Below are 17997 nucleotides of genomic sequence, written 5' to 3' on the forward strand. Positions count from 1 at the left end.
TAAAATAGTGTGTTGGCAAGCGTGATAATAAAATGGTGTAAACTAAATAAAAATGGAGGTAGTACCATATATGGAAAGATTTTTTGCTTACTTATAGCCTTAAAGGCTACATATAGCATTGTCCATATTCCATTGTTTGTACTTTTTTCAACAAAATTATACGGAGTTGATGATTAAAAAACAACCTATCACTTCAATGTCAAAACTACTATGAGTTTATGCTTGAAAATTTGTTTATACTTGGTATAAGAATAAGAGAGGTGTACAAATTTTTGTAAATGTACCTTATTAAAATTTGGTAATAAAAGAGATTGTGTGAGACTTGTAACACCAAAAGTCCAAAATCATAGTGTGCTAAATCTAAAATATGAGGCATAAATACCAAAGTTTGAGCTAAAACTAATTGTAGTTATAGCAGTAGCTGCTGTTTCTTTGTGTTCGTTCTGGTCCTAGTATTCCTAGTTTGATTTTTGAGGCTTGTTCCCTGTGTTTGGTTTTAGTTTTAGTTGTTGCTTTTGGGATTACCTACATCCATTTTTCTTGTATTCATATTTATGTAAGGATAATCTTTTATTAATATATTTCGTCTTTGTCGTGTTAAAAAAAAGAGTTAAAAACTTAAAATTTGAGCCAAAAAAATTTCGTATGTAAGATATAAACGAGGGTGTACTAATACATATTCCGTAGTACCGTACTAAAAATATGATATAAAGCTAAAGCCTTTTATGTGAATCTTTCTTTAAAAATACGAAGTAACTATTATGAGAATAGATAAAATGAAACGAGTTAAGATTCAACATAACCAACCCAACCCAACCCAACAAGGGTGTTCAGATACATATCATTATATACTCCATACTAAAAAAACATATCCAAAGCGACATAAAACTAAAGCTTTTTATGTAATTAGGGCAGTTAACACGTGTGATGCGTGCGTTGTAGGTAGACATGCCTGGGGAATTCTTTTGGTTTAGCCTTATATTACAAATTTAGTTCATTAATGAAGAAAAATATGCAAACAAATATTTTTAGGATACAAATGCTTGTACACTATCCTCAAGAGTTAAGAGGCAACTAACAATGAAGACAAATAAGGTCCTTGTTCCTTTGAGCTGCTGTGGTCTCCTCTGCTCTATCGAAATTTGTCATACTTTACTCTGAACTCAAAAAAACAGGGTCTTAAGTAAGTACCAAATAAGTATTTTACGGAGTAAAAAGTAATTGTTGGTCCAAATAATATTTGTAAGAGTTATCAAAAATGAATCGAGATAAGATGCGAGTCATCTCACCCAACCCATTATCATTCGTTGCTAATGCAATGGCTCGCCTATTGTCCTTCATCTAATTTTGAGTTGGTTGATCATCTTCCTCATTTCTCAAAATCACCATTAGTTCATCTTCTCAGGAGAGAGAAGAGAAATGGAAGTGAGCATGGCAGCTCACTCCCCTCTCATACATTCCAATTTCACGACTACCCCACTTTATTCACTTCCCACCAACTTCAAGTAAGTTGTCATCTTCTTCCAATCATTCCAATTTTCTCTACTTTATTATTTAATATGTTCATCTTATGAAATTATATTGCTATTTAATCTGTAATTTCAGCTTTTTTTCTGGGTTTTTTTTATAGTGATTTTGACTAGTTTTTTAACTTTTCTTTGTCAGATTGAAGTCATGCAAGAATCAGTCTTTGAGAATCTTATGCGACCGTTCCTGTTTTGAAGTAATTACATTACAATTTATCATGTGCAAATGCATTCTACTTTTTAATTGAGTACACATGATGATTGACTAAGGGTATACTTTGAAATTTTTTTCTGGGTCAAATTATAGAAAAAATTGAATTGGGTTTGTGGAAAAAACAAAATCAAATTGACTATTGACTTTCAATTATTAATCTATGGTTTTTGTAATTGTTAATTGATTTTAGGGTCTAGTCAGCTAATTTCTCGGTTCACACCCACCTATTTTGCAAATGTTAGAAAAAGGGAATTTGTGGGAAGAATCAGTGAAGTTTCCCTTTTGTAATTTAGTGGAATTTGGATGGAATAGATGAGGAAATAATCACAGTTTTGCAACAATGTAAATTTACATTGATTTTTACGGAGTGCTTTTATTTTTTTTATTTTTATAATAAATACAATCATATTGTTTGCTGATAAGTGAAGGGGATTGTTCGATATTTATGTTTTTCATTTGCGCTTATTCGAACAATGATGGGTGTTTCTTCCTTCTTGCCTTCTTGGTGAACGGAACACACGCACTGACTAGCAAATAAGTAGTACATTTTTTTTGTTGCTGTTTTTGGTCCTTGATGGTTCAATTTATGTTAATTGCATTACTATGACATCAATTATTAAAATCTGTGTAAACTTATGCAAATATTTGGACCGTATTTTCCTTTTATTTTATTGTCAAATTAGCTTGTTTACTGCGGATTTTATTAGCTGTGGTGTGCCACTTTGCCATTATATGTGCATATTACTGCTTGAGGTGATTGGCTACACAGTTTAAGGTATTTTATAATAATCAAAAGCACCTACTTGACTTAAGATTAAAATGCATTATCGGGTATTTGGTTTAATGAACAGTTGATAAGAAACGTGGATCTGGTTAATTTTGGATGTCCTATGGTGTGGTTATAGTCACATCTGTGGGAGGGAATTAGGGATTATGTTGTGTTGAGAAAGATGTGCATAAATGTACACATAAAATCAGTTTAAACTGTAACTTATCGCTGAAATGGATTACAGTAATGGTGTGGTCAAATAGTATTCCTTAAAATAATCCCTATCTTATTGATCTCATGAGGAGCAATACTTTTTGATTGCACCTTCTTAAGCTTTTTATACTGAGGGCTCTTGTTCTCCCTGTAGATAAATTGTTGTTGGCAGCTCCAACACTGTAATCTGTGTTATCCTTCAGAATAAATCAATAGTGTGGTAGTCCAAACATGTTGCAGTTCATTGATTTAAAACTTCCTGATAGACAACTTGTAGTTTCATACAGGTCAACTACCCTTATATCTAGAGTTGCCAAACTTATATGGGATTATACTGATAATTGCAACTGTGTGGGCTGACCTCACTAGTTAACAGCCTCATGGCACATTTTTCATTGAAGACTCTTGTAGGACAAAGGCTTTTTCAGCATTTTCAAAAACTGGATTTAGGCTTCTGTTGCACATGAGTACCATTAGTCTTAGACTTCATCAAAAAACTTTCCTTATAGAATCAATATTGTGATGTGTTATAGTAAAAATGTAAAATGATCTTAGCACATCAGTCTATCAGATGGCCAGTTAATTTTTATATCAAAGAAAATTAGTTATATCAATAATATAAAATGTCTTCCTTGAGTAAGTTGCTTAAGCAGTGTAATAGCATGTCTGGCTCCTAAATTTACCAGAGCTCTTTGGTCTCTTACAATTACAGTAATAGATTAGTCTTGCTTAACTCGTTGAGTAGTGACTATCTAAAAGGAAATTCAGGTGGATCAATATCCTGAAAAATCCGTCAGCTGAGTATGTTCCAGCCCCTGCTTCTACTATTGATGCTATCATATCTTTTCATCCATGTTTCTACATGAGGTGACCTTCTCTTCCTTGATTGCAGATTTATGAAATAGCAATCAACAATTATATTAAGTGCTTGTAGGAACATACCTTTTTGTTTTGCTTGTGGATGAAATTAGTTTCTTACTTTCTTAGTTCCCATGGTTATGGGTACAGTCTGCTTCTTAGAACTTTAATGAAGAATCTCGATGAACCCGATGAAAAAATATCTTTTACATTTACATATTGTGGACACTGTAACACTCATGTACCTTTTTTTGGTCTCCTGCAAGGTTAGGAAACTCTGTTATAAGCCACCTGGCACTCAGCTTAATATTCTGAATGACGTAAGCTTTTGTCTTCCACAAAAAAGGTATGCTTCATTTGACATTTTTCTGAATATAATTACTCCAATTTTTGTATTTAGTAGCTTGAGAAATCTTTGTTATGGAGCCTGCTTTCATCTTTCTTTGTCTCTTTACTTTCTGGTGTGTCTTTTATAAAAAATAATTGACAAGCTGACCTTATATGATGATTTCCTCAGTTTTGGCTTAATCTTTGGACGGAGTGGGAGTGGGAAAACAACATTACTGCAGGTTTTAATAAATTTATTGGTAGTACCATCATCACCTCATCTTCTTGTGGTTTATGTTAGTCTGTTAATTTTTAACTTCTTTTTGCTTGCAGCTACTTGCTGGACTTAACAAACCAACTTCAGGTTCCATCATTCTTCAAAGATATGGAGAGGATGGATCTCCAAATCAGCCTCCTGAGTCATTACCACCACAGCGAGTTGGTAAAGTTTTCCAGTTTCCTGAAAGGTGTGCAGTGTTGCTGGATTAGGGGCTGCATTTCATCTAATTATGTGGTTGGTCAATGGGATTTCTTAATTTTGCTTCTAGAAAGTAGCTTTTAATGCATATGACGTATGAGAAGTAGGATGTGTGTAATGGTATGGTCTCTACACACACACACACTTTCACAAACACACACCTACCTATCTATGAGAACCAATGATCGATATATCCCTAGTTATTTTTTTTTTTTTTTTTTTTAAGATTATCAGTGGCCTGAAGTCCCTACTTGGTGTTCGTGATTGTGTCAGATACTTTCTGGCCGATACTCTGTTGGAGGAGGTAACATTTGCCTGGCCTAAGCAAAAGGGAGGTCTTCAAATAAGGGAACAGCTTGCTTCGAATCTTGCACGAGCTCTAAATTGGGTATTGTTTATCTCTTTGCAAATTATATTATTTTAATGAGGGATCTTTGAATAAATCTACTATTTGTATTGTCTTGACTTGCATTTATCTAATTGTCAGGTTGGTTTGGATGGTGTGCCCTTTGATAAAGATCCCCAATCCCTTAGTGGTGGATACAAGCGACGGCTTGCTCTTGCCATTCAATTAGTAAGAGATTTTATTGTGTGCATCCATCTTGGTATTTACTTCCTCCATTTCATAATGTTAGACAACCACATTTTTTGCGTTTGAACTTTGATATATATATATTTTTAAATAATTATATTGGTTAGAATTTTTCAAAGCTATAACATTTGATAATTGTAAAATACTTATGATACTTCCTCTGTTCTTTAATGATTGCAACAATTCGGTTTTACACTATTCACACAATACCATGTGACAATCTATTATGATTTTTACGTTAGGAAATACATTCATAATATGAACTTTTAATAGCCAATTGGTTGTTATTGTAGTGGTTATTGGGGCTACACTTGGTAGGGAGGACTGCGTATTCGATCCCCCGCAACAACAATTGGGAGGGGACTGGAACCTAACCACCCAAAACTAATCCTCGAATCCGGATTAGCCCAAAGGGTGAACCGGATGGAACACAAAAAAAATAAAATAAAAAATATGAACTTTTACTAATTTGTAGTTGTAGATAGTTGAAGATATTAATGGTTAAAATAATGTGCTGGGAAGTGTGAAACTCCAATCATTGCAATAATTCAACACAGAGGAACTATAAGGCTTTATGTATTTTTATCAATATATATTGGAGAATATAACAATTAAACTCCATCCTTGGATGGTGTGGGTGCCCAATATTATGAAATGGAGGTAATATAAATACCATTTCCTTTCCTTTTTGATAGTTATGCTTTCAATTTACACCCGTTTGGCCGTTCCCTATTGTCTGTTACGCTTCTACTTTATTCCTATTTTTTTTTTAATTGTCCTACATGCAACACTTAATTTTTTCCTTTCCTTTTCCTTACATTAAACCCTTATACAACTGTCTATATTCATTCTTTTCCTTAAACAAACCCCACTTACAACACTCTTTTTCCTACGAACATGCGGACATGGCCAACTACTTACACCCTCTCCATTCTTTTAAATATGTGTATCTATAGCAACTGCAACTTTCAAAAAAGAATGGAGTTACTCGAGTTAGTAGTAGTGTAGTTAAGACATCAATAATTTGGTTGCAATGATCCAGAGTGTTTGTTAACTTCTCTCAATTTTGTTTCAGACTCAAGTTCCAGAGCTGTTGATACTAGATGAGCCCCTAGCTGGTCTTGGTATGAAGATGCAATTTTTTTTTTTTTTTTTTTTTTTCTATTTATAATTTACTAGTATTACCACTGGCGTCCCTAACTCATTAACATTTTTTTTTTTATTTCAGTTTGTCCTATAATAGTTGACCACTTCTAAAGATAGTATGATAAGTTAAAACTATCTACATTATTCCTAATGAAATCCATAGACCTTAATTCCCCAACTAAGAACTCCATTAAAGAGTACTCTGATGTGTGGTAATGTTAAATTTTTTAGGATACATGTGTATTTCAATTCAGATCCCAAAAAATGACCCCCAACCAATTTAGGGATGGAGTACGGGATGGAGTACCTAGTACTTTTTTTAGTAACTTGATGTCTCAGTATCTTGCTAAGGATGAATATGGGTGCATACACATAAGTGACATAACATACTGTCTTTAGGTGAAGGTTGAAGATTATGCTGGATTGCTCTTGCCTGTTGTTTTGTACAAGACACATATTAGTATTTTGGAAAAATGCATGAAGTTGACTGATAGATTATAGAATTCGATCACTGTAGTCTTCCTACTATTTTGATTTATGAAGGCATCTTTTTGTTGGTCTGACTCAAATTTCTATCAATTTATTGATTGAGGTAGATTGGAAAGCACGGGCAGATGTGGCTAAACTACTGAAGCATCTGAAGAAGGAGTTGACTCTACTTGTTGTCAGCCATGATCTTAAGTAAGCTTTCCTTAATTTTTCCCCCATCTTCCTATGCTGTGCATGTATCAATGGTGATATTGTGTATTCTAAATTACAGAGAGCTAGCGCCCCTTGTTGATCGATCATGGAGGATGGAAGGTGGTGGGGTTCTGAAAGAGGAGCTTCCACCATTATGAAATTAATTCTAAACATTGTTGCTCTGATTTAGATCTGATGTCAGCATTTTTATGTCTTAGACTTGGCAGTAAGCAATACATAAGTAAATGACTATTTTATTTGAGGAATGGTCTATGAATTGTCTTAAAAGATTTATGAAATGAATATCAGCAGTTGGAACTTACTAATTTGTTTTTCAAACCCCTAGAGCCTTTTGTAGGTGTCAACCTTGTGCACTTAGAAGTGTGGTGGTTGTATATATGAGCCTTTGATGGTGCTTTACTTGATCAGCGGGTTTGGTTAAATGAAACAGGGCATAACTACGTGGTGTGTAGGTAGTATTAAAATTTGATAATTTTTCCATCACCATTGATCTTGTTTAATGACCATGTTTTTGATAGTAGACACCATTTTATGAAGTGACATGGCATTTAATAGTCAGTATCACACTGTCACATGCTTAGTTTGGCAAGCGATGCTTGGCTGTCAGCTTATAGATATGATCAAACAGCCAAGCTGCTTCCATAATTTTTTGCCAGGTTTTTTTAGTCATCATGTCTTGCATGTTAGCAGCTTAAAGCCAAAAGCTGAATTTATCAAACTTGTTTTAAAAACGACTACACTCTTTGTCCCTTATCTACAAGCCTATTTCCTATTTTTCACGGGAATTAAGGATGTGGAGATTCCTTAAAACACATGATTGGGATTTGGGAAGTACAAATATGCATGTGGGATTAGGGAGAGATAGAGAGAAAGAAAAGGTAGTTGGTAATTATTGAAGAGAGGGAAAGAGAGTGTTTGAAAATGATGTCAAAAGTACAAAAAAATAAAAGAAAAATGATGACAACTCATCAAAAAGAGTGGAATATTGTCAAAAAGTACATTCTTTAAATAGAAATAGGTATGTTATTTTGGTTACCCCGAAATGGAATACAGGCATGTAGATAAGAGACGGAGGGAGTAATGTTAACAAGTGACCATAACAGCCCATTTTGATAGATACTCTGAATTTGTCAAACAATCTTAGCAAACCAACCAATAATCTAATTAATCAAAGCTACAATGTGTGTTTGGCAAGAACATCCATAAAATATAGGCTGCTCCATAAAATTCCCGACATCCTTGGTACACTTAGCAGCCTAGCATTGTTGCACAAGATGATTTAAGGTTGCTGATATATATCCTAAAAGCTAATCAACTTTGCCTTTTTGCACATAGGGGTGAATCAAGTGTATAGGATTGTGTACTTTGTACATTCCCAGAAATAGGAATCATTTATGTTATGCTACCTCACTTGACTGAAAGACTAATCTATTTTGCATTTTTGCAAGTATGGCTTTAAATTACAGTGAACTGGATGGCTTTGTTTTAAGGAGATATAGGCAATGTTGTTGATCAAAGGTTTAGTTGGTTATTTTATGTGTCTTAGTATCATCACAAACAGGAAAAATCTGTATTGAAGGATGAGGAAGTCAAACACTCAGGCCAAGAATCTACAGATAAGTTTTTCTCTGTATTCCCTCTTGACGTACATAAATGCCCATGAATATCTTGAGTATATGCGTGTATGGGATTTACTGATAATATATGATCATGAAGAATGGCTTCATAATGTAATTGAATGGTTAAATGTGTCTTGAATACAATATCTAATGTTGTTGCATGAATGTATGTACATTATCATTAATGTACAATTTAATGTGTTGCACTTTGAAAACACTAGAGTTAGTTATAATTGTGATATGTCTCGGAATGCCTTCAGCAGAGAGATGTGTCTGATAAAAAAAAAATTGATTGATTGTTTAACTTTATGGTTGTCGGTCATATACTTTCTTAGTGGTTTTCCCTTCGATATCTTTTGGTTTACATAGTTATGGCTAAAAATACAAGATTAACCTAACCTTGTTTGTGCTAGACAGTAGACACTATGACCTATTTGGTGGGTTTGCTTGCATGATAAAGAGTAATTCGCCAAAGTTTGTCTTCTCATATTTACTTCTTCAGGAAAGCATATTTTATATGTTCCTAGTAACCATTAACATCTCTGCATCAATATCCCAGTAGTAAAAAAAATTTTGGGGAATGAATCTTGCATACTTAAATTTTCATTACTAGTTCAATATTTTTAAAAAAATAGTTTAAAATTTTTACCAGAAGATTATTTAAGATTTTCTGCAGAAGCTCGCCTTTTTGTAGATAATAATTTGGATTACATTGGCTGATTAGATTTAGCTAACTGCAGTGAAATATTTTATATTATGCTACGGAGGTAGGTTTTGGATTCAAGGATTGTGGGTTTCCTCTTGGAATTGTTCGATGTTCTTTCTGTTGATTCAGTTATGAATGTAAGTTTGAGTCTACTCCCTGGCCTTTGCCTCATAAAGAAGAGAGGGCGGGGGTGGGGAGTAAAGGATGTACCATGAGAAATTAAGGACGTTAGGTTCTCCTTGACTATCTCTTAATTAAACTAGCGCTAATTTTCCATAGTTGTTTAAGGATAGAAGTGGGCGGCTGATCCAGGTGATTACACAATAAGCAAGATGTATTTTTTGTAATGAAGATAGAGAGGAGGGAAGAGAAAGAACGTGCGCCAAGTATGAATAAAGTAAATGGGAAAGACTTAAAGTTACTAGAAAAGGAAGTGTTGTAACATTTTTGAAACATCCCAAGCTAGCAAGTGTTGCAAATTTAGTGAAACGGAAGTGGTGAAACGAAAGAGTGTGCCAAGTATGTATAAAGTAAATGGGAAAGACTTAAAAGTTACTAGAAAAGGAAGTGTTGTAACATTTTTGAAACATCCCAAACTAGCAAGTGTTGCAAATTCAGTGAAACGGAAGTAATATGTATTGGATGATGTCAACATGGATCATTTACCCATGACTATTTTTCTATATATAATTCGATAGGCTTACAGTGAGTTTGGGAACTTGGTTAGGGATGAAATCAACTGAAAAGTAAACTTATGAAAGTATGTAGCAAAGCAAAACTATTGAAATTACTAGTTTTCAGAATTTCATTCGTGTAGTCGTGTGGTTGCTTAATGAGTGATTGAGTGAAAGCGAAAGTGCAAAACTATTGAATCAAAAAAATTATCTAGCTTGCTATTCTTTGGTTAGTTTGATGAGGAAAACTGTTGAAATTAAAGAGTCATTGAATTGAAAATGAAATTATGAAATCTAATTGACTCAGTTTTCAACATATTGCCATAATATTGCTTTTCTAATGTTTTCTCTCCCATTAATTAAACATGGTAAAATTGAGAATTCCATACATTTTTAATGCTTTTACTTCGCTTTCCTCTTTGATGTCAAGTTACCAAACGCACTGTCAAAAACTCAAAATCATTGGAGAAATATGTAACGAAATTGGTAAAGTTCTAAACAAACTTGGTTATAAAGGAATATAATAGCAGCACACCTGATTGTTACAGAGTACAGTACTTAATGTTCGTTGGAAATGGCATAAAAAAGAATAAAAAGATTTATTACAATGATCACTAGCACAAACTTTATATATATAGAAGAGCAGCTTCTTGCAAATAACCATATGCTGCATGAGCTCATGTACTTCTAACCATGCATAGCATTACTCAACACTCTATGCATACTAGATATAATATAATTATTTAAACAACTTCTAATCCTGAACTTCCTCGTTCTGCTGCAGTTCCAACACAAAATCTGCATTCAAGAATTGGGAATCATTATATGAGCTTAATGGCTGTCATTACGACTTCATATTTATTACTGAGCAATTGAGGAGAGCAAAAAGAATGGTATGATAATTAACTATTTACTTGTATGCAAAAGTCATATGGATGTGTTTCTTGTGCCCAATTGTCATTATATTTGACTGTGCTCGTGAGACAATAGGTCGCATTCAGACCTCAGCCTCAATTCTCTTTCATATTATTTCAAGGATCTAAAACAGAAGCTAGGTTGGATTATAGATAATTGACTTTTTATAATGTTGTTGGCATGATTCTTCATGATTATCTTCTTGACCTTGCAAAAGTAGTCTAATCTGCTATCATTATAGTATGAAATTTTGAGGTGCTTATAGTAGCCACGTGGTGGTACCCCTCATCTCCCAAGGGGAAGCTCCTGGATCAATTCTCATAAAAAATGGGGGAAGAGGGGTTATGTGAAGCTAGGCCTTCATTTTGGTTTATGAGAGAGGACAGCCTTAGGAGTTTGTTACCCAAAAATAATTATAGTACTAAATTAATCATACTATTATATGTGATTTATACCAATGATGATGCATGTGCACTTACATTCTTCATCAGTGTTAATCCAATGCTCCTTGTCTGCGTCACCAGATTCACCATTAGTGTATCTTTGTGGAAGATCCAAATAATTCCCGGTGATTGCATCACAAGGTAGTTTCATATCGGTCTTGGAGCAATGTTTTTTTCCTCTCTTGAGGGCGCCCCAGCACCTAATTTTACTCCTTTCACTGCCAAGTTCTGAATCTACCCTTGTATTACTGGAGTTGGGAGTCTTGTGCTTGTACTTGTACTTGCTGACCTTGGGGTCTTTCACAGCATATGCAGCCTTGCTGTTTTCAGGGTGAACTTTTTTGTGGAAAAGCTGGTTGATCTGTGGATAATAGATTGTATTAGGTTAATCTTAATTCCATGTTATGCTGAGAAAGTCAACAGTAAGTTCCAAAGGCTGTTGGGAATATATTTCCCATGATTCCATATATACCTTAAAGAGGATAATTTGCAAGATAGCATCCTTAAGTCGGGCTCCTACTTTCAATGACACCCCTAAGGATCCTAACAGGATAACATTCCCAGATACACCCTGACTTGCTCTTTCATCTTTTTAGTTGCACCAATTACCATTTTTTTCTTTGAAGTGTTAAATTAAAAAAGCTTACCATTAATTAACCCAATTTTGGTGTTGTTTAGAAGTCAAAATAATATTTTAGAAAACCCAATTCCATTAAGGTTGGTTAAATTTATAAACTACCTCAATGTGATGATAAATGGACAAAAGCTGTTCACAATATTGCAGAGAGAAGAAACTTTAGTGTATTCTTGATTTTTTTTTTTTACATAGAGGTGTCATTGGAAATAAGACTCTAGTTGAAGGTCTTAGGATTGTCATGAAAATACACCTAAAGTTGGGATATTATAGAGTTTATCAGAATAAGATGGTCTAAGTTTTGAACTAAACAGAAACATTTCTTTTTCTTTTATCATTGTTGGTTGCTAGCATAGAATGCAGTGAACTAGTAAGACATAAATTTAGTACAATATGGTTGAAGAGATCCAAAAGCCTGAAACTATTGTCGATTTAGCTAAATCTACTAATAATTAGAAGACTTGATTTGGTTTTGGCATAGTAAACCACTTAGTTGGCTTCATGATGGTGTTTGATTTTGTGCAAGCTTTGATTGCTGGTTGAAAAGGTAGCCTATCTCTTTAGGTCCATAATCTGAAGAAATGGTGTTACATGGTTCATAAAATAGTATTAGCAAGCAGTATTCAAGTTGATGAAATCATACCTTTTGAGTTATATCTTAGGCTTCTATTAGCACTATATGTAATTGATATTTCAGGACAGTATAACAGCTCCTTTGACTAGGGAGGCATGGAGTGTTGGAAGACTTACCTTGTTGAGTTTTCTTGTAGTCGGAAATGATTCAGCTGCATGGCCACTAAAACAATTGGAGATTTTATGAGAAATTTGAGCTGGGTGTAGCATCTTGTTAATCAGATGGTCAGACGACTTGATTTCTTTTGCTGCTTGTTTCTGGGTTTTGTCAGCCTCTTTGATGGAGTTCCTGGCCATTATTGTGTTCTTCTTAAATAGCTCAAAGAGGGATACCTTTTCTTTCTTTTCCTTTGGTTTAGTTTCCAGAAGTTCGTTGGATGACCCAAAAAGATATCCTTGCAGGGGATACATTTTGACAGAGTTGTAATCATTCTCATCTTCCTTTACCTCTTCACTGAGGGTTATAGTGCTTGCTTCACTGTTTTTCCTTGATAAATCAGTGTTTCCTTCCTTTTCAGCTTCAACCTTGAGAAATTTCTCCAACTCTTCATTGATAAGCTTCAAGTCATATCTCATTTCTGCCATTCCACTTTCATTTGCTAACTGATGAGGCAAATCAAATGTTGGCGTTGGGGCCTCTGATATTGACTCCACACTAAGAGTTCCAATTGTTAGGAAGCCTGGGAATATATCTGGGGATTGGTTTTCACTGAACTCTTCAGTGTTCTCATCATTGAACTCCTTAAGGTGGTGTTGGCATTGTTGTCTTGATTGCCACCTCTGTATGGAGTCATTACTTGGTGTTTTGTATTCTCCGTGATTGTTGGCTGATGGCTTTAGCAACAAGCAAGTGCAAGTGCTCCCTGAAACCAGAGAAAATGGAAATTAGGAATTTGTGTGAGCCTCAGATAGTTACAGTGCTAATTATATTTGGAAATGATCTCCTATGGATTTTAAATGTATTGGGTGGAGGAATGTTTGACATTTAACATTTAAATGGAGGTTCAACTATGTACACTGACAAGGTGATAACAGATGCGCTGTATTTTTTTTTCTATAGCTGCAAATCATTAAGCCAAGGATATATTAGGTGTGATATTGTATGGATATATTTTAAAAGGACTGAGTGTGGTCATACCAACAACCTGTATTTTTTTTATTTTTTTTTTCTACAGCTGCAATTCATAAAGCCAAGGATATATTAGGTGTGATATTGTATGGTTGTATTTTAAAAGGACTGTGAGTGTGGTCATACCAACAACCAAAGTCTGCAATGAACCTGTGGCATCTTTTTGGAACTTCCGGTGCATCCAGCTGAGTAACTGCATGGAATAATTACATAAACTCAGAATTAGATTGAATAAAAGGTATTTGTATGTTGTGCAAGGAGGAGTTTGACATACCTTCATTGTGATATCCTTCAGCCCTTTTCTTAAATTTGACACTGCTTTCCAAATTTGATGATTTTGGTGATAATATATAAGAAGTTGTGGCCACACTGGACATCCTTTTATGATTGAATGGTTGTAGTAACATCCTCTAGAAGACTGCAACGAAAAAATAGACAGAAGAAACACTTAGAAAAGTACAAATTGAGGTTGGATTATCTTGTCATGGTCAATATTTGTGGAGTAGGTTCCGGCTTACTCTACTAACTCTTAAGCTGCTATGTTCATCATTTATTACTTTTCAAAATTCTGTTGATTTTCCCGTCTTGCTATGGTTTTGCTGATGACATATGTTACAAATAGGTTACATTGCTCTTTAAAGGTCAGCCACACTGAATTACGTGGTGTGCTTCAGACCTCATCTCTTATAAGAGCTATGTGGTAATTTAGGATAGCAGTATGTCTGCAGTCATGTAAAGTTTTTTTTTTTTTTCTTTTCTTTTCTTTTCTTGGTTTACAAAATTACTATCACATGCTCTTGTATCACTAAAGTAATGGAAATCGTCTGACTTGGCACATCACTTGGCAAGTATTTGTATGAGCCTTTTATATGGGATCGGGAATGTTTTTTTTTTTAACCCTTTGGTTCAAGGTTGTCTTATAAGAGCCCCTCTTTATCCCTATCTCTATTCTTGGATTTTTTTTAATTTTTTTTTTATTTATATAGTTGCTTCAGATTAACGTTGAGATCAGCCTTATGGTTGCATGTAGAAGCTGCGAACTGTCATTCAAATTGGGTTTTTCTTTGGGTCAATTCGATTCTGGACATATTTGGGTGATGAGTCATTTGATTTATTGTAGGTTGATTTGATTTGATTTGGGTCTATTGTCAAAGAGCCGATTGTGACAAATCATTCAATATTAGTCATTTTAAATTTGGATTAGATTAATTTTAGTTCATCTGTAAATCGGGTCATCTAAATAGGGCATAGACTGTACGAGTTGGTTTTGTGTGGTCTAGTTATATGGTTGGCTTTGGTCCTTGCATATATGCATTTTACAAGAACTACTGGGAGAGACATGGTGGCGGCATGCGCATTATATGCATTTTACTAGAACTACTGGGAGAGACATGGTGGTGGCATGCGCAATATATGCATTATCATGAGTTTTGTACTTTTGTATCAGAAGCATGCTGCCTATCACACTTTCATTTGCTTATGTAAACCCCTATGCTCTTTATTAATCTCATTTGCTTACGGAAACTCTAGAGGTCAATATGCTACATTTTAAACATGTTTGTTTTTTAGCTTGACTTAGAGATGTCATTCAAGTGCTCAAATCCTCGTCTGGCATTTCTGTCTTTGATTTCAGAATAATTTGCATTTTTACCTTTAGGATCGACCCAAATAACTGTTAAGAGGAAGGTAAGCAAATGTCTTTTCATGTTTTAGCTATCTCTGCATTAAGATCTAATATCTTAGGTTCCTCTGAACATCTGATAGGCATTACATTATTTACATATTTCTTTTCATGTTATAGTTATCTTTGCATTTTTATCTACTATCTTAGATTCTTAGATATCTCTGAAGATACGATGGCTATTACATGAACAGTAAGCTTTTGTAGCTATGCTAACCTTGATAATCATGCACTAAGAAAGGATATAATTTTTTTCCTTAAGCTCTTAATTCGGTTTGCCATCACAATTAATAGGCAACGGCAGATGAATTAGCTAATTGTCATTTTTTGCTTAACATATTTAGGAATGTTGGATGCTTGGATTTAATGTGTTGAATTTTTCCACATTAGGAAGGATACTACTGATTAACGGCTTGTTACGAATTTAATGTGTTTAATCACACGTGTTTTTTCCACTTATGGTCTGTATTATCATTTAGTGAAATTACCTTTACCTTGGTCTGTCTTTTATAATTGTAATGAAGCTCTTTGGATTCATATAATTCTCCATTCTCTGCCTAGTTACCTCCTTGCCGGTCTAGTGTTTATCTGTGTTCTTCCCTTCAATAATTGTGAAATAGTTTTGTGATCTGGATGGTTATTACCTGACTACTAGTTGTTTGCCACTTGCATGTAAGATATAGAAACATATAAAAGCTAAGGAACAAATTTTGTGCTTTCCGCCTTTATTTGAGTAACACTTCGTACTATATATGAACTATCATGTGGGGTTAATGTGTAAGCTGGATGAACTTTGCAGATACAAGTGCGGTAACTGTGCGCTAAAGGGTTGATTTTTGTTTGATCTTAGTTGGAGTGATGTATAACAATGGAGACGGAGATACCGCTTGATTTATGATTTTGGTTTAGGTTGCAGATTAGTTTGAGTTTGTGTAGTTACTGTATTTATGGAAACAGTACTGTCTACTTTTGCAGGATAACATTGCAGCTCCAATTTGTTGCAGTTTTGCTGCACAAAATTTTAACAGCAGGATGTAGAGACTTCCTTTCAGTGCTTCCCAAAAATGACCAGCCTACTTGAGAGAAGTCAACAAAAATTATCGAAAACTTAGAATAGGGCGCTTGCAAGTTGTAAACGTTCAATTGTTTCTAAAGCTCCAAAATGTTCGTGAACTCTGGATTGCCGTTTGTTCTAATGCTTTGCTGCCCTGGAATTAAAGTGAGTTAGTAAATTCAGTTTTCATCTGTGTTTTTGCCCCTTCTGGTTTGATTATACTTTGGCTCTAAGCAAATGGACTGACTAAATACAGGTGAACCGGGGGCCGACCGGAGGTAGTTCCATGTATTTGTTTGCGTATAGTACGCGTGCCACCAAAACCACCAATCGAACCTTTTGGTAAAAAGAGGTTTGGCTAAATATTTGAGGATTGGATAAATGTTTATTATCAGCCTGTTCTTCTTAAGATAATGTCTACCTCTTTTTTTATTAAGATTTTGTCAACCTCATACACTTGTGTTTGATCAACTCATTGAAAGAGAAATATGGGGTCAATCACATCTTTCTTGAAGTGCCGAGGAAGAAGGTTTATGACTAGAAATTTATATTTTATCCAAAACCAAGAAATTGATAAAATTATGATTTTTTTTTTTTTTTTATGATAATATGTGACTAATGTTATTAATGATAATATGTGTCTAAGGCGATAAATTAAAAGTCCAATTATTGAGTAAAGACCGTGAAGTTCATGACATTTCTTTGTTCTCACCTTACTAATTAAAAAGCATTATAGGAGAACTAATAGACTTATAATCCTTTGATTCCGAATTATATTGACTATAGATCATCATCCTGTACGGTGAGAGAAAACTACCATAAACACCTTGGAGCGTGAAAGCTTTACCATTGAGTTTAACTTGATTCTCGATACTAAGACTAATTGGAAATAATTTCTCTCACTTTGTTCCAAGGTTTTCTAGTGTACATTTTGAAGACTTTATTATAAAAGAATTGTAATTTTTGGAAATATAACTTTGTACCTATCAGCAGAGTGATGTTCATATTAAATCAATACTTGTATATTCCTGATCTTTCCTTTTTTTTTAACAAGATACTTGTATACTTATTCGTATCACATAAGAATTTGCATCTTAGTTCCAATTTAATTAAAATGAAAAAAAGATGTGGAAGATTTAGTAGGGTATAAGATAAAAGTGATTAAGATATTTGTTGGAAAATCATATGCATTAGACAGAAACTTTTAAATGGGCACTAACAACTTTCATTTTATTCTATTGGACTATAACAAAGGTAGGGAACTTCACTTTTCTTTTTTTTTTCCAATAAATTATATGATCAATATACTTACTAATCTAGTCTATACTGTATTTAATATTAATTATTAGATGAAAGATAAATGCCATAAAAATAATAAACTCACTTGGATGTGAGAGGATGGATAGAAGCTATAGTTTGTTTCCTTTTCAATCTTTGTTTCTTAGGGAGGTTGCTTCAAGTGATAGGTATTCTAGAGATTTTATTCGAAATCTTTGATAGTGGTTGAAATAGACGGGTGTGTTGTAAGATTGGATTTCGAATGAGATATCAACAGATAACCATAGGTAGTTTGAGGGGGTGATATCATGATACATGAGGTGATTGATTATGAGTATATACATCCATTTTATGTAAGAATTTGTAGAGAAAATGAATTGAAAAACGTTGCTATTAATGTTATTTT

General features: G+C 34.1%; 2 protein-coding genes and 1 long non-coding RNA gene across 6 annotated transcripts; 2 read left to right on the forward strand and 1 right to left on the reverse strand.

The window, feature by feature from the left end:
- The first annotated feature begins 1254 nt into the window (after positions 1 to 1254).
- On the forward strand, positions 1255 to 7130 carry LOC110694646 (ABC transporter I family member 11, chloroplastic-like). 2 transcript variants are annotated; one of them, XM_021871809.1, is made up of 10 exons: positions 1255 to 1505; positions 1666 to 1723; positions 3847 to 3926; positions 4098 to 4167; positions 4241 to 4374; positions 4659 to 4773; positions 4873 to 4959; positions 6053 to 6101; positions 6720 to 6804; positions 6884 to 7130. In XM_021871809.1, exons 1-10 carry the CDS (start codon positions 1420 to 1422, stop codon positions 6960 to 6962), a joined length of 843 nt encoding a protein of 280 aa, XP_021727501.1. In that variant the 5' UTR covers positions 1255 to 1419; the 3' UTR covers positions 6963 to 7130. The 2 variants fall into 2 exon arrangements, with proteins under 2 accessions (XP_021727501.1, XP_021727502.1); XM_021871810.1 differs by having other exon boundaries at positions 1257 to 1505; positions 4098 to 4149.
- Positions 7131 to 10307: 3177 nt separating this feature from the next.
- Positions 10308 to 14196, reverse strand: LOC110694645 (protein LAZY 1-like). Of its 2 annotated transcripts, XM_021871807.1 has the most exons (5): positions 13853 to 14196; positions 13705 to 13771; positions 12567 to 13312; positions 11219 to 11543; positions 10308 to 10622 (listed from the first exon to the last, which is right to left on the reverse strand). In XM_021871807.1, exons 1-5 carry the CDS (start codon positions 13856 to 13858, stop codon positions 10579 to 10581), a joined length of 1188 nt encoding a protein of 395 aa, XP_021727499.1. In that variant the 5' UTR covers positions 13859 to 14196; the 3' UTR covers positions 10308 to 10578. The 2 variants fall into 2 exon arrangements, with proteins under 2 accessions (XP_021727499.1, XP_021727500.1); XM_021871808.1 differs by lacking the exon at positions 13853 to 14196 and having other exon boundaries at positions 13705 to 13811.
- LOC110694647 lies at positions 13305 to 17311 on the forward strand. Of its 2 annotated transcripts, none has more exons than XR_002505915.1 (3): positions 13305 to 13816; positions 16235 to 16478; positions 16570 to 17310. It is a non-coding gene; the product is annotated as an uncharacterized LOC110694647 (long non-coding RNA). The 2 variants fall into 2 exon arrangements; XR_002505917.1 differs by lacking the exon at positions 13305 to 13816 and adding an exon at positions 15205 to 15264 and having other exon boundaries at positions 16570 to 17311.
- The last annotated feature ends 686 nt before the right edge of the window (positions 17312 to 17997 follow it).

The sequence above is a fragment of the Chenopodium quinoa genome, unplaced genomic scaffold, assembly GCF_001683475.1.
Source record: "Chenopodium quinoa cultivar QQ74 unplaced genomic scaffold, ASM168347v1, whole genome shotgun sequence".
NCBI lineage: Eukaryota > Viridiplantae > Streptophyta > Magnoliopsida > Caryophyllales > Amaranthaceae > Chenopodium > Chenopodium quinoa.

What these genes read in the sequence shown, in the direction of transcription:
- LOC110694646 (XM_021871809.1), top strand. Translation starts at nt 1,420, where the DNA reads ATGGAAGTGAGCATGGCAGCTCACTCCCCTCTCATACATTCCAATTTC. An exon ending in TTTTGTCTTCCACAAAAAAG is followed by an intron (nt 3,927 to 4,097) that starts GTATGCTTCATT and finishes TGATTTCCTCAG; the next exon opens with TTTTGGCTTAATCTTTGGAC. An exon ending in TGAGCCCCTAGCTGGTCTTG is followed by an intron (nt 6,102 to 6,719) that starts GTATGAAGATGC and finishes TGATTGAGGTAG; the next exon opens with ATTGGAAAGCACGGGCAGAT.
- LOC110694645 (XM_021871807.1), bottom strand. An exon ending in CTACAAGAAAACTCAACAAG is followed by an intron (nt 11,544 to 12,566) that starts GTAAGTCTTCCA and finishes TATTATCCACAG; the next exon opens with ATCAACCAGCTTTTCCACAA. An exon ending in GATTAACACTGATGAAGAAT is followed by an intron (nt 10,623 to 11,218) that starts GTAAGTGCACAT and finishes TCTTGAATGCAG; the next exon opens with ATTTTGTGTTGGAACTGCAG.